This window comes from Cottoperca gobio, chromosome 2 (assembly GCF_900634415.1).
Source record: "Cottoperca gobio chromosome 2, fCotGob3.1, whole genome shotgun sequence".
Taxonomy (NCBI): domain Eukaryota; kingdom Metazoa; phylum Chordata; class Actinopteri; order Perciformes; family Bovichtidae; genus Cottoperca; species Cottoperca gobio.
Genome location: NC_041356.1, coordinates 6897934 through 6912541, shown reverse-complemented (window position 1 = coordinate 6912541; position 14608 = coordinate 6897934). Strand labels below are relative to the sequence as shown.

Genomic DNA, 14608 nt, shown 5'->3' with positions numbered 1-14608 from the left:
GCAGCTGTTAAAGGTGGGGCCTGTTTCTTACTATAGGCCTATATACTGTCGGGGAGCTTGTGAATTTTTACCAAGGAATCAATAAAGTCTTGTCTTTATCCATACATCATCATTTAATTGTCTATTATATGTTTTATTAATAACCTCAATATGCAATTGAGGTTAGACTAACTAATAGCTTAAGGTATCAAATGAATAAAGTACAATATTTCCTTCTAAGATGAAGTGAAGTAAAATTATAAAGTAGCATAAAATGGAAAAAGTAAAGTATGAGCACCTCAAAATTGTACAAAAAGTACAGTATTTGAGTAAATGTACTTAGTTACTTTCTACCACTGGGATGAGGTTATGAGTGGATCTGGTTTCATTGTCGACCTTCATGATTCTTTACTTGCGTCAGTCTAAAATAAAACGATACACAATGTTGCTGTAGTCCCTAATTCATATGCTCCGGTTAAGTGAAGTAATAATGTAGAAGGCAGGGCTTTTACCACGTTACATTCTAGAGCCCTAACCGGGCACCTGCGACCGGTTCCAGCCGACCGTCCAGAGCTCCAGAGATTGTGTGGTTCCCTAGAGCGCTCGCACTTTTCAATGTCAATTTAGCCAGAACGACAAACACAGCGACATCCGGTCATTACTTTCAAAATAACAATTAATTATTTTATAGTCCACAATATCCTATAACAGGAAGTTCAATGTTAAATAAAAACAGGCACATTATAAAAGAAGACTTATTAATTACACCATGGCCAATGGCCTTTAGATGAAACAAGAGGAAGCTGTGATACTGCAGAAGACATTTAGTCATGTTGTCAATGACATTAAATATTAAAATAATGTGGCTAAATAAATAAAAAGATGGGCATATAAGAAACAAGTGTAATGAATTTTGTTATTTTTTTCTAGTGTTTAAATTGTTGGTTCTGTTTCTAATACATTTTAAAATAATTTAGATTAGATTAAAATTGACCACTTGATGGCAGCAACAAGTAGCAAAATGATAGAAGATAAGAGACTAGTAGACTATATGAATAAGAATACAGTACATATATTGTTAAAGGTTACATTGTGTATGTTAAGTGAGTCATTAATGTAGCCTATAGACATACTCCATTTGAAAAACTCAAATCCTATTAAGCTTTCACTTTGAAAGCCAAACCGCCCTCTTTCCGGTGATGCCCTGGGTAACTCTCGCTAGTCTCACGCAGCTGGAGCGACTCGCGGCTGCACGCGCGCCTTGCGCTCCTGTCAGTGGAATACAAACGGACGTTTTCAGAAGAGAGCACAGAATTGCTTTCAGAGGCATTATTCACCTTTTCTCCTTTTTTTTTTGTTTTTCTCGCCTGTTGACCATGGGAACGCAAACTGACAAACGGGGTCCGGTAATATCGGTTGGAAGAGCCGTTCAGTGACAGCTGCTGTTATCTGACTGACAGACAGACCGGTGAAACGTGACGGACAGGTAAACCGCTGTACGTTTCAAATCAATGGCCTGGGGAATAACGTCAACAGAAAATATGCTGTAACGTGAGGTGGTGTGCTTATTTTGGACTTTACCGCGTTGTGGCTGAAGTATGGGGCCGTTATAGCCGGTAAAGCGGAGACTGGACGTTTGCGTCTGGGTTTGTCTGCGCTCCGTCCCCTCCGGTGGACACAACTGAAGAGACTGGAGACACAGACGGACACAGGGCTGTTTTTGTTTCGGCGGAGACATGGCAGCGGCCATCGCCAGCGGTTTGATCCGGCAGAAGCGACAGGCGAGAGAGCAACACGCCCACCGACCGACCCCTCACCGGCGGCGGAAGAGCCCCGGTAAGAAGCAGGGGCTGTGCAACGGGAACCTTGTCGACATCTTCTCCAAAGTCCGGATTTTTGGCTTGAAGAAAAGAAGGCTACGGAGACAAGGTGTGGGGGAAATGGGGGTGCGGACAAGCGCGCACATGCATGCACACAGGCAGTTGCACGCGCGCAAATCTAGGCAATTGATACGCAGGTGCGCGCGCGCTTCCACACACATGCAGAAACGCACACAGGCTTATATACTTCTACGCGCGGCCACATTCACACACAACCACCATCACACATGCACGCCCTTGCTTTTGCACTCTCACGCGTGCACATACACGCGCACACACCCCAATCATGCACAAACACAGACTGACAGACTGGTCCCTCTCCTCTCTGTGGTCACACACATACGCGCGCACACGCACGCACACACACTGTCATGTCTTGTAGAGCCCTATGGTTCAGTAGTTTCCAGGTACATCCATTATTGAAGCCACAGATTAGTCTGTCTAGTCTCTCTCTCTCTCTGTCTGCCTCTGTGCATCTCTACCTCGCCCTCTTTATTTTCAGCTCATAATTTAAAAAGCCCAGTCACCCATTTGCCTTAACATTAGCAGAATGTCCGACTAAAATACTACAGCAGGATCAAACTAACACCTCTCTCTTATTTTGAAATTACACTTTGATTCATGTAATTCAGATTTTTTTTCTTGGAAGTAAAAATTTCCACCATTCAGATTTCAAATCCCTTCAAATCAAATCATGGGACAGATCCTGCCTTCAATGCACAGAGAATTGATTAGATATCGCAGTGAATGCAGATGAATGAGAATGTTGTGATTGTGTGCTATGGTGTGCGTTCAATAGCAGAGGCGATAAGTGCTTTTGTAATCAATTGATTGTGTGAGAAATCAGCAGGTGCCGTGCATGTGTACGGAGGGATGGATGGATGAAGAGAGTAGAGAAGGAAGCAGGAAATGAGAGGAGGGGCCGAGGAAGAGAGGGAGGAGAGGTGAACGTGAGGAGTCATGTTGATAGGAATTGGTTTTCATCAGTTCCAGAGACAAATCCCAGGTCTTCACCTCCCCTTCTTTCCTTTTCTTACCTTCTTTTTCTTTTTGTCAACTCCTCTCGCTTCAGTTTCTCTGAATTTTCTTTTCCTTTCCCCCCTGCCACATTTTGCACTTACATACTTTCATTTTACTTAGTGTTCCTCCCTTTTTGTCCTTCTGCCTTTCAATGACAACCCCTCCTCCATTTTTTCCACCCTTCTCTTCCTTTTTGTGTCCCCTGTCTCTCTACCTTAGATCTTTTCATCCCTTCTTCCAGTTTTATTCTACTTTTATTCCAATGTTCCTTTCTGGAGGAACAGACAAACAGCTTCCTCTTCTCTCTCCCTTTTACGTCCTCTTATCATCACGTCCTGAGTGGCTCTGCATTTTTATTCCTCCCTTCTTTTGCCTTTTCCCCCCTTTTTGTCATCCCCTGTTTCTCCTCCTCCTCTACCTGCACCCCCTCACCTCATTTTGACCCTTCTTTCAACCTCCCGTTTTATTTTATCCAACCCTCCACTCCTTACAGACTTTTTCCTTTTTGTGAAGATGATACCTTTTCTCTCCTCTTCTCCTTGTTTCCCTTCTTACCTTCCTTTTTCTCTTTTGCATCGTCTTTTCCTCGAGTGTCACCTTGAGTTCTTCTAATTTCCCCCCACTTCTGTTACCTTTTCCCCGTTTTGTCACCCTTCTGCCCAACCTCCTCCTTCCCTCCTCATTAGTCTACCACCCTTCCTCCTTTCCATCGTAATCCTCCCTCCCTACCTTAGATCTTTTCATCCCTTCTTCCAGCTTCATTTTGAGGGTTCTTTCTCTCCTCTCCTCTCCGCTCTCTTCCCCTTTGTCTCCTCCTCTTCCTCTCTTAATTTCCTCCACATTGTTGTTCCTCCTTTCTCTTCTCTTTTTCCCTTTTTGGTCACCTTTCTCCCTTACCTTCTTTTTCTCCTCCTCATCACCGTTCTCCTCTCCCTAATCTTCCCTCCTTACTTTAGATATTTTCACACCTTCCAGCTACATTACATTTTTTCCTCCCTTCTTCCATACCTCCCCCTTTCCCTCCTCTGTGTTCCCAGCTGTGGGAGCCGCTGGTGAAAGCTTGGCAACGTCCACAATCTCTGTGCTCTGTGTGTGTGTGTTGTGTGTGTGTGTGTGTGTGTGTGTGTGTGTGTGTGTGTGTGTGTGTGTGTGTGTGTGTGTGTGTGTGAGAGATTTGCCAACATCCCCTACTGTCTTCCAGAGGTTTTGTGAAGGGGAGGCAGACTCAAAATGATCTGCAGCCTTCATTACTTGATCAAAGATGTGGTTCAATAGAGCTAAAATTTGCATTTCTTTATCAGCTATACTGACAAGGAGCCACAATTGGCTTTTTTATTAAAAATTAGATATCAGTCTACTTATGATATGATGGAGGGAGGCTCCGTCTTGTCCACAGCTAGTCTTAGTGTGTTGTTATTAATAATTAGACGTCTGAGCGGAGAGTTCAAGGCACTGGTGTGGGAGGATTTTACTCAACAGTATTTAAATCCTGCAGTGTAATCAGCTGCTACCCCACTTTAAGCTACTTCATCAGTCAGTCTCAGAGTGGAGGATTTGATTGTGGATGATGATGGACAGGAGTTCCCCGACAAATTAAAAGGAAAATCACTGCCACAAAATATTGGCTTTTGGTAGCTTCAATCAAAAAAGAAGCTATGCAGCCTTAAAATCCCACTGGGTGAGTAACAACACCAGCCTGGAAAGGTATTCCAATATTACATGCCGCCACTGAAATGCACCTGTAATATATCCATATCAGACAGGGTTATAAGCCAAACGAAAGACAGATGTATAAATGCAAAGCCGGGCTGGAAGGTACACTTTCCTCTGTGCCTTCAGTAACATTTTACATTATGTTTTATAAATGTATAAAGTAACACGTCGCACATGTAATCTAAAGGACATGACATGTTTTAGAAAAAGATAACGGACTATAAATCACATTTCCAGCAGCTTCCCCTGGTCATGCGTCACACAAACAAGTACAGAGAGATTGAAATGTGACTGATTTCAGTCTGTCTGTAGTGAGCAGTGTGTGCTCATTTCTGTTCTGACAGAGAGACGCTTGTCAGGTAAACTTTGAATCATAAAGCAGCAAGAAATATCACTGCTGTCAGTTGGAATAATATATATTTAATGTGTGTTGTTGTTTTCATTCTGGCCTCTTACCTGACCTGAGTTTGCCACAGATGTTCCTAAAAGGAGAACAAGCTTTAGGACAACGTTACTCGAAGCTCTTCGAGGCTCACAAACCCCTAAACCACAATTATGTTTCCGATCCAGGAAGGCTGTGGTGGTGGGAGGGGTTAAGTATCTCTGCGTCTTATCTTTATGTGACACTCACAAGGAGCATGAGATTAAGTGTGGGTGTTTGGGTTCTGTGGGGGAAGAGGGAACCGGACCGCAAAGCTCTTGATTATTAGATTTGTTGACGCTGTGTCCCGCCATCACCCATGGTGATGTACTCTGCGTAGTGACGGAGAAGATGAGATTATGGACATGCCAAAATAAGGATTCACTGTTGAGATGAGGAGTCTAGTGATGCGGAAAGGACACAAACGTCCAGTTGCTGCTCCTCACTTTGATGGGAGCCAGTTGTGCTTTTTCAGGTCCACTGGAAGTTTGACTTAAAATAAAATTCATAGCTCAATACGTAGCTCTGTGGTTAACACTGGCTCATATGTTATCCCTGTGATGGACTGGCTGTCCCTTGCCTTTCAATCAATGCATAATAATAAGCAGGTATGGATAATCGCTAGTTGACACCAGTGTTTCCTTCAGAATTGCATTTCTGTCGAGGCTGGAAAAGCCTCCACGATATGTGGCGCAGACTTCGGAATATAAAGTGTCATCGGGACAAAATCACGTTAAGGACTTTTATTATTTATTAGTGTCGACTTAAGACAAACTGCGTCATCGCTGCCATATCCGAGTTGAAGTACATCTACTGTAGCTGCACCAGATCTGAATGTTCGAACAGTATCTGTATTTTAACAAGAAATCCAGCCTCCTCAGCACTAAGTAAGTGTTCCTCTAATCACTCTGATGTAAATGAGGACGAAATGGTTGCATTCAGTTGCTGCTCGCAAATTCTTCACTTGGATGCTGTTGTTCAGTGAGATGGTGTGTGTGTGTGTGTGTGTGTGTGTGTGTGAGAGAATGGGAGGGTCTTCAATGCATCGCTTGTATGAGACACCCATGTTGACATGTTATACTGTGTTAAACACTGTATTTACACTCAGACTGGGTGGAGGCTTTTCCAGGCGAATTAACAGACAATGTGACCTGTCAAATCAGCGTGGCCGCCTGACGGGCTGACTGATTGAATCAGATCACATTATGGTGCTAATACAGCTGTGTGTGTGTGTGTGTGTGTGTGTGTGTGTGTGTGTGTGTGTGTGTGTGTGTGTGTGTGTGTGTGTGTGTGTGTGTGTGTGTGTGCGCGTGTGTGTGTGTTGATGGGGGAATACCCTTCCATTGGAACAGTCTGGAATCACGAGGCTGTTGCTGTGGCAACGCGAAAATGGGAATTTCCCTAGTAACAGACAGTATGAGAAGATGCTGGGAAGAGTGGGAATATCAATGTCACTGTGGAAATGCACTTCAGGTGGAATATGAGCTAATGGATAACCTGCATGTTGGATGAATAGACACAGATAGATGATGCTGAGGAGAGTGGATGCTGCAGGACAGTCCCCTGTGGAAAAGTATTGATTTGTCATCCGTTACAGCGGAGAGTTATGCAAACTCCAACAATAACACTATGATTGTACTCATAATAGGGCTGGACGATGTGATTAAAAATCTATACCACGATAAATGATATCACATAAGTACATCCTTTCCTGTGTTGGTTTGTCCTACTCCAGTACAACCAGTTATACTGGTTAGTTGTGATTCGTTGTTTTTAATGTTTTATTCTAGACAAACTATTTATTTAAGGTTGATACAAGATCCTTGAATCAACCTTTTATTTTCTCTCCATATCTTACTTTGAGAAATATGAATGTTTTTCTACAAACTTATTTTGAAAAATAAATTGCGTGGACAAATTCCCATCGGCTGAACCACAACACCAGCCAGGCAAGGTTTTCTGATATTACATGCCCCCCACTAAAAATGTACCTGTAATATATTCATATCAGACAAGGTTATAAGCCAAAAAGAAAGACAGCTGTATAAATGCAAAGCCGGGCTGGAAGGTGCACTCTTCTCTGTGCCTTCAGGTCTAATTCAGTAACATTTGACATTATGTTTTATAAATTATAAGTCATAGATGAAATATAAAGGACATGACACGGACACAGACCAGCACCTTCCTCTGGTCGTGCGTCACACAAACAAGCTTTGAATCATAAAGCAGTAAGAAATATCACAGCTGTCAGTTGGAATGATAGATATTTAATGCATGATAATACAGATTGTGCTGTACTGTATTTAGCAGTAGCAGTGTTTCTGTACAGGGCTGCAACCATCAAATATTTTCATCAGAAAGAATGAAAAACCACCCAACCTGCCCCCGGTTCAATAAGTACGCCATGAAAACTATCAAAGGAAACGTTAAAATATTACACATAACAAATAATATTTAATGTATTTCACCTGAAAATCTCAATTTGAGACGATGTGCAACAATCAACAAGAAGCTATTGACAAAATATATCTGAATTTACATATTTCGTGCATTTCAATAATCCTGGAAACAGTAGTTTAGTCGGGTGCCAGTAGAGAATGATGTAGAAACTCCAGATTAATTTAGTCTTTGTTACTATTTCATAACCGCTACTAAAAAAATAAAACATTTGTAAAAATGGTAAAAGCTGTCCTTGTAATTTAACTGAGATTTATTATTGGATGCACCAAACAACATGCTATGGAAAGTAGTGTGGCTTTGTCACACCTCTTCCTTCCGTCACCCCTGCTGCACAAGATGGATCCTTCACGTAGATGGAAAACACCTCTGCCTCACGCACACGCACACACACACACACACACACACACACACATGCGTGCACTTTATAAACTGGGTCAGTCTTTCATACCTTTACTCACTCACTCTCACACATATGCATGTTCAAAGGGGATTCCCACCCTGCTTAAACTGCGGACACAAAGACGAAGTCGCTGATGTTTTGTAGAAGGAGAATGGGTGTGGTCACTTGTAAGTGTGTGTGTGTGAGGAGCCATATTAAATAATCAGTGTGTTTGCGTGGAAAAAGTGTGCTATCTACAGCCAGAGGTGTGACGAGGGAAATGATTATTGAATGGGGGGAAAAGGCCTGTCTGTACCTGCAGCTCTGTTACATCATTTAAGTCTTTCCATCAGTCCCTCACTCTCCATCTTTATCCAGTGACTCTTTGTCCCTCAGCTCCTTCCTTCCCTTTTGTCACATGTAGTTTTAATCATTTTCTTTTACATCAGTCATTTCGTATTTGATGAACCGTGAGAGGCTAAAGTAACTGCTGTTTAATCAGAGCAAGATGGATTAGCCAAGAGCACTGCATCCACTTACTAAGAATTAGAATATCAGCATTGGGAAAACAACGATTTCCTTGTGTAATTTTGTTTTTAGATTAATCAAAATCAAATGATTTGTGGCAATAATACAGTAAAGTGCCTGAAGACGATATAAATAAAGGTCTTTAGGTGGGGACAAGCCATTAGAGAGTTTAGATAAAGGAAATCATGCCCACACACCAAATGTATGTGTCAATAGATAAAAGAGTAAACAGAATATGTTGGATACAAAACCATTATGACGCTGCTCTACACCATCAAAGGTTCAGAAATACTTTATCAGCGTTATTCAAGTGGAACAATGACCATGAAGGAAGGATTAGTCTAAGAAATCTGTAATGGATTGGATGTGCCTGGCTGGTCTCTGCGCAGGAAATCCCTCAGGATGCATCAGGTCGCATGTGGTCACATTGTTCTTAAATGCCAAACTGTCGAGTATCTCAAACGTGCCCTCCAGGAAGAATTAGTAGATAAAACATTCTGTTGAAGCTGACAAAACTTAATAAAAATTCTGCCTCATATTATTTTCCCATGCTTGTTCATATCGTCCTGATTCAAATCGGCTTTTTACCAACTCTTCTTCTCCCTGTGTGTGTGTGCGTGTGTGTGTGTGTGTGTGTGTGTGTGTGTGTGTGTGTGTGTGTGTGTGTGTGTGTGTGTGTGTGTGTGTGTGTGTGTGTGTGTGTGTGTGTGTGTGCGCGTGCGTGTAGAACCACAGCTGAAGGGCATAGTGACCAGGTTGTTCTGCAGGCAGGGCTTCTATCTCCAGATGGGCCAGGATGGAAGTATGGATGGGACCAAAGACGACAGCACCAACTCCTGTAAGTGGACACACTGCACACACACACACACACACACACACACACACTGATAGACATCATACACAATCAGATAATCCAACATTATACAGCACATTTGGGGAAATGTAATCATTTGATAAATTGCATTTTGAGGACCCTTATTTATCAACACAGCCTAATTTTGCGTGAACTGCGTGTGCAGCCATTTCCAACAAGCGCTACATTGTGATGTTCATGAATATGCATAAATGTAACAAGTACCCGAAAAGAGAAAAAGAATATCGGCGCTCAAAACCAAAATGTCATCGCACCAACAAACAAATGACAGACAGTCTCTCTCAAGGGCAAACAGTTATTTAGAGATGACTTGTCTGTCTCCTGTCTTCATTTGATTTGATGAAGGTCGAGAAAGACCTTTTTGTTTCCTCTCAGCAGCAGGAATTCTAAATAATCCTATCACAGAGATAATTAAATGGTTCAAGCAAAGTCAAGTTCCCCCATTTACAACAAAAACGATACACCCATTGTTCAGCTACACCAGCACTTTCATTCAAGCATATCGATCTAAATCAACCACAGTTGTTGGTATTGATTGACATTCACAGTTAATGTAGTCGTAAAGACAGCAAAGTGACAGTGATGGTGTTTTAAAAAAAATCCATTTGGGATATTTCATGTTGTGCAGGCAGCGTGTTTTCAGACCGCACACCAGCTGTTCAGCAGAAAGCGACAAGTGGCTGCTTTAGTTTGGTAAGGGTTAGTTTATTAGACCTCTGCACCCAGCACTGCAGATGGATGATTATTGATTAATGTAGTGTATGTAATGTATGTATGTATGTAAACGTAACGTATCAGTAATCACTACAGAGGATTCACTGGTCCAAAGTAACCTTTCCATATTGGCTGAGCTGGTTGCTCTCTGCCATCCAATTTGCAGCAATGTCCCACTTGTTTACTATGATTTAATTATTCTTTGGCAAATGTCTTCACATCAATCTTTGGCAAATGTCTTTTTTTTTTTATTCCTGCCACAGCTCGGCGTGCAGATCAAACAGAATTTACTGCAGCTCACACTTGTTGCCAAGCGTCATTTTCCATTTGTTTGTCAGTTTTTTCTGTCTGAGCCGTGTTCAGCTCAGCAGAGGGGAGACATCAGTGACATTTCCTTCAGCATTTAAGAGGAGGGTTGTTACCATCGCTAATCAGCTGGCTGCATATCTTTATGTTAATGAAGGCTGTGCATGAGCCTGATGGTTTAGAAAGTGTGATGTTTATCCAGGATGATTACTTGCAGGTGTACTCACGCACATTTACATTTCTTCTGCTTGTTAGAGACCATTTATATGTAACCTTGATTAGTGAAGGCTCTGATATCCCAGGTGTAATCAGCCCTTGATTAGAAAGAAAAACAAGCATTTTCATGGCTTTACAGGTCATTGCTATAAATTACATAATAATATCTACATAAAGTAAAAGGAAAACGGCATCAACTGTCTATCAAATGTTGATCAGCTCATCACACTGTATCTGGCATGGGTGACAGTGTCAATAAAGTATTTTGAAAATGGAATTAACACACTATGTATGGATTTTAATTCATTAAACTCAACAGCTTCAGCTCACAGTGCTAGCTAGCTGGTGCGTCTTTAAAGTTTCACAGTGGCTCAATAAATAAAACAGCAGTCTGTGATTCAACCTATCAAAACGAACTTCTTTGCTTTAAATCAATCATCCTTTAAAGCAACAGCCTTCTAAGCTTTAAAGGATTCATTAAGAGTAAAGTGGGTTTAGACGATCATATACTCAGCACATGAATGGGTTCGTTGTGTAAACTAATAAGGGCATTATTGGACAAAATGATCAAACTGTTCACAGCGAGGTCTGTGGATTATCAAGTATAACTCAGAGTGTTTTCGAAGTTCTGCAAATGATTTATTTTTAATGTTTTGAGCAGCGCACACACACAGTTCTATTCATCTCCACTGTATAGGGGTGGAGGCAGCGAGGAGACAGATATTTCAAAAGCTGGGCAAATGAAAGCAATGAATTCCCACATACTGCCAGCACTAAGTTTCCAAACAAATTCAGCTTCAGCTTTTTCCAGGCATCAAACTCACAACATGAAACAATTAACATTTCTATACTGGAGCCACGGGCCACAATCAACAACATTAAAAAAATGACACCATCAATAATTGATGAAAACATCTAAACGCAGCGATAACCAGAGCAGGCTATAAATGCTGTGGCACAAAGAAAAACATGTTTTTGAGATTCTAGTGTAACCCATCCTCAGTTTACTTTAACCAAGCGGCAACTGGTAACACATTTACCTTGGACAACATGTTCGTATATTGAAACATCTTTGCGTCGTAACATTACGTCTGCATTTTCTAAAATGAGCTCTAACATCCTGAATGTCAGCAGAATTCACCTTGAATTTAGTTTGACATTGTTTCTGTCATAACAACTCGACTGCCAGCGGGCTAATCAATAAGTCTGAAATGCTAAGAGGCAAACGGGTTAAAGAGTCCTGGTTTCAATGACCTCTGCGGGAGCCGTCCAGGAGATTTTCAAAAACCTTGAAAGGGCACAACTAATGATGGCCAAATAATACACGTAATATTTGCATCAGAGAGGACTTAGATACAGGCTTATACCACCAAAATATAATAACAATAACATTCATTTTCAAACCTCATTATTGTCAAATGCCCTTCTGCTAATGCTTGTTCACACACCTTTAATTCCAAATGTCAGGCAAAACAACATTTGTGCTTTTCTACTTCCAAAAAAAGTCAGTAAAAGTACTCCATTACTGAAAAGCTGACAGTCAAAAATAAAAAAAGTAAATATCTCATAAGTGGAACAAATCTAAAAAGATACAAGTCGGTAATGGATTGCAGGAAGTGAACAAAACACCAGCGACACGAGTATTGTCCTTTAAATACCTGCCCGAGGCTGTAAGGGTGTGATCAGCTGTCTGTTCCTTTACCATCACCGACATCACTGACCCCAGGAGAGCACGACTCTGCCTTTGAAATAACAGACAAGAATACGTTGGTATTAAAATGTCATGGAAGAGTGACCCTGGTCAAAATCTAATACACAACGGGCCTCACGCAGGAATATTTTCGTATTCTTATCCGTCACAGGTGGTTTTACAGAGTCAATGGAGGATGCTCCCTCCGCACAGTCCTTTCACCTTCCTTGTTGTTTATTTTTGCAGATTTATATATATGTGTGTGTTAATCAGCTTACATAACACACAATAGTCATTTCTTCTTTTGTCAGTTTGTGGCTAAGAGAGTCATAGCTTCTATACTCTCCTACTCATTGGGTTTTAATGAGGTCAGAAGAAAAAAACATTTGAAGGAGAAAGAATTTGTTGCAAATATTATTAATATTTTTACACATAGGGCATCGGGGTCCAAGTAAAGTCAACAAAACACAAGAGGTTTTTTTTGTCTTAAATAATTGTAAATTATAGAGCTATAGAGACAAAGTATCACTGGGTTTTGGGCCGAGAAGAGAATTTATATTTAAATCTGCAGTTTTCAGTCAATGTTCTGCAGGCGTCCCCGACTGCAAAGCTCTGACTTTAAAAGCCCTGCAGTTCGCCCCTCGAGGACGAGCTGCTTTTTCACCTCACCGTGAACTAACCGCATTAACTGAGCAACAGACCAAATTACATTTCAGTTCTCAGAGCGGTGAAGAAGAGAAGCACGCACTCATAAACTCCGTTTGTCTGTTTTTGTCCTCAGCTCTGTTTAACTTAATTCCCGTGGGTCTGAGAGTCGTGGCCATCCAATCAGTCAAGACCGGCCTCTACATCGCCATGAACGGAGAGGGTCACCTCTACTCATCGGTGAGTACGCACACGCACACACACACACACACACACACACACACACACACAGTATTCAGTACTTCTGTCTGTCATAGAAATCAGAGCTGTCCAAGCACATCATTTTTATTGGTCCTCTTTTTGTGCAGTGGGGAAGGCTTAATGCTTCTTTCTGGTAAATTATGGGGCTTAATTGCAAATCATGTGTTGCTCATCCAGGTCCCGGGTGTTTGGTTTTAAGCTCTGGTAATTCTTTCTCCGAGACAAATGGAAACACTCGCCTGTTTTGACAAATCTCAGGTCATTTATAAGACCTTAATGTAAGTAGGCATAGTTTGTTAGGTGTTTATTTATTTATTTGATTAATCTATTAATAATTAGAAAAGTGTTTCCAGATCCCAAGGTGACCACTTTAAATAGCTTGTTTTATCTAATATACTGTCTAATATATATATATAACTCCGCTCAGTGAGCCCGGCCGGTGTACAGGCACTACATTCACTGTGTCCGGGGACCCGGGTCTGTCTGCAGAGCCTCTTCTGCTCCACCTGAAGGACGTCACACTGAGCAAAATGAGGCAAAAAGTATCAAGAGCACTTACAGACAAATCTTGCTCTAAATTATACAATATCTAACTTACATTACGGTTTAAATTTAAAGGAGAATTGAAGCATGCATTATACAATGAAAGCTATTTTCATGTCAGACTACTATGAAGGTTTTGTGCGACAGAAGATTGGAGACAGGTGCATTAGTGAGAGAGAGAGAGAGAGAGAGAGAGAGAGAGAGAGAGAGAGAGAGAGAGAGAGAGAGAGAGAGAGAGAGAGAGAGAGAGAGAGAGAGAGAGAGAGGGAGAAAGACAGATACATTGCTTTTAATGGACGCCATAATGAAACATATATTATGGAGGATTGTGCATTAAGTAAGATGTTTTAATGTCATTAAATGCCATTCATGTGGCTCTTCCTTCCCGAAATAGAAAACAAAATCATTTTAAGTTGCAAAATAAACCAAAACAAGTCAATCAAATCACTGACATAAGATAGAGAAGTGTAACAATGATTGGAAGAGAGGGAAGAAAGAGGCAAGTGGAGGGCAAGAGAGGTACAGGAGGAGCGGCTGGCTGTTGGGAGATCTGCTTGAGCAGAATATGAATTATTTCCATGCTGACTCTTCAGAGGGAGTTAACACTCTTTCACTGACGCCTCTTCTCCCTGACATCATCCCTCTTTCCTCCCCGTCATTTCTTTTTTTGGAAGTGGAGATGACAGGAGCAAGAGAGGAGGGGAAAGGAGGTGAAGGGAGGAGAAGACAGGAAAGCAGAGGTGATAGAGAGAGAGAGAGAGAGAGAGAGAGGACGGGGGAGTATAAATGGATTGGAGGGGAGAGGAGAGGGAAGGAGGGGAGGAGATGAAAGGAGGGACAATGAAAGGGAGAGGTGAGAGGAATAAAAGTGAGGCTAGGTCCAATCATGAAAGAAAGGAAGAAGGAGAGAGGAGAAGAAAGGATAGACTTGGGTAGGAGGCAAAAGAAAGGAGACAAGGAACAAATAGGACACAGAAGA

At 41.6% G+C, this 14608-nt stretch overlaps 1 protein-coding gene across 3 annotated transcripts in view; it reads left to right on the top strand.

Annotated features, from left to right (window-relative positions):
• The window catches only part of LOC115019132 (fibroblast growth factor 14-like), a 43252-nt gene that overhangs the window by 16350 nt on the left and 12294 nt on the right, over nucleotides 1–14608 (top strand). For 2 of the 3 annotated variants that reach the window (XM_029448512.1, XM_029448525.1), the window contains exons 2-3: nucleotides 9108–9218; nucleotides 12962–13065. In XM_029448512.1, coding sequence (XP_029304372.1) covers nucleotides 9108–9218; nucleotides 12962–13065 — 215 coding nt within the window. Of the gene's footprint in view, nucleotides 1–1391; nucleotides 1909–9107; nucleotides 9219–12961; nucleotides 13066–14608 lie in introns of those variants that run through there. The other variant, XM_029448516.1, reaches the window with a different exon arrangement.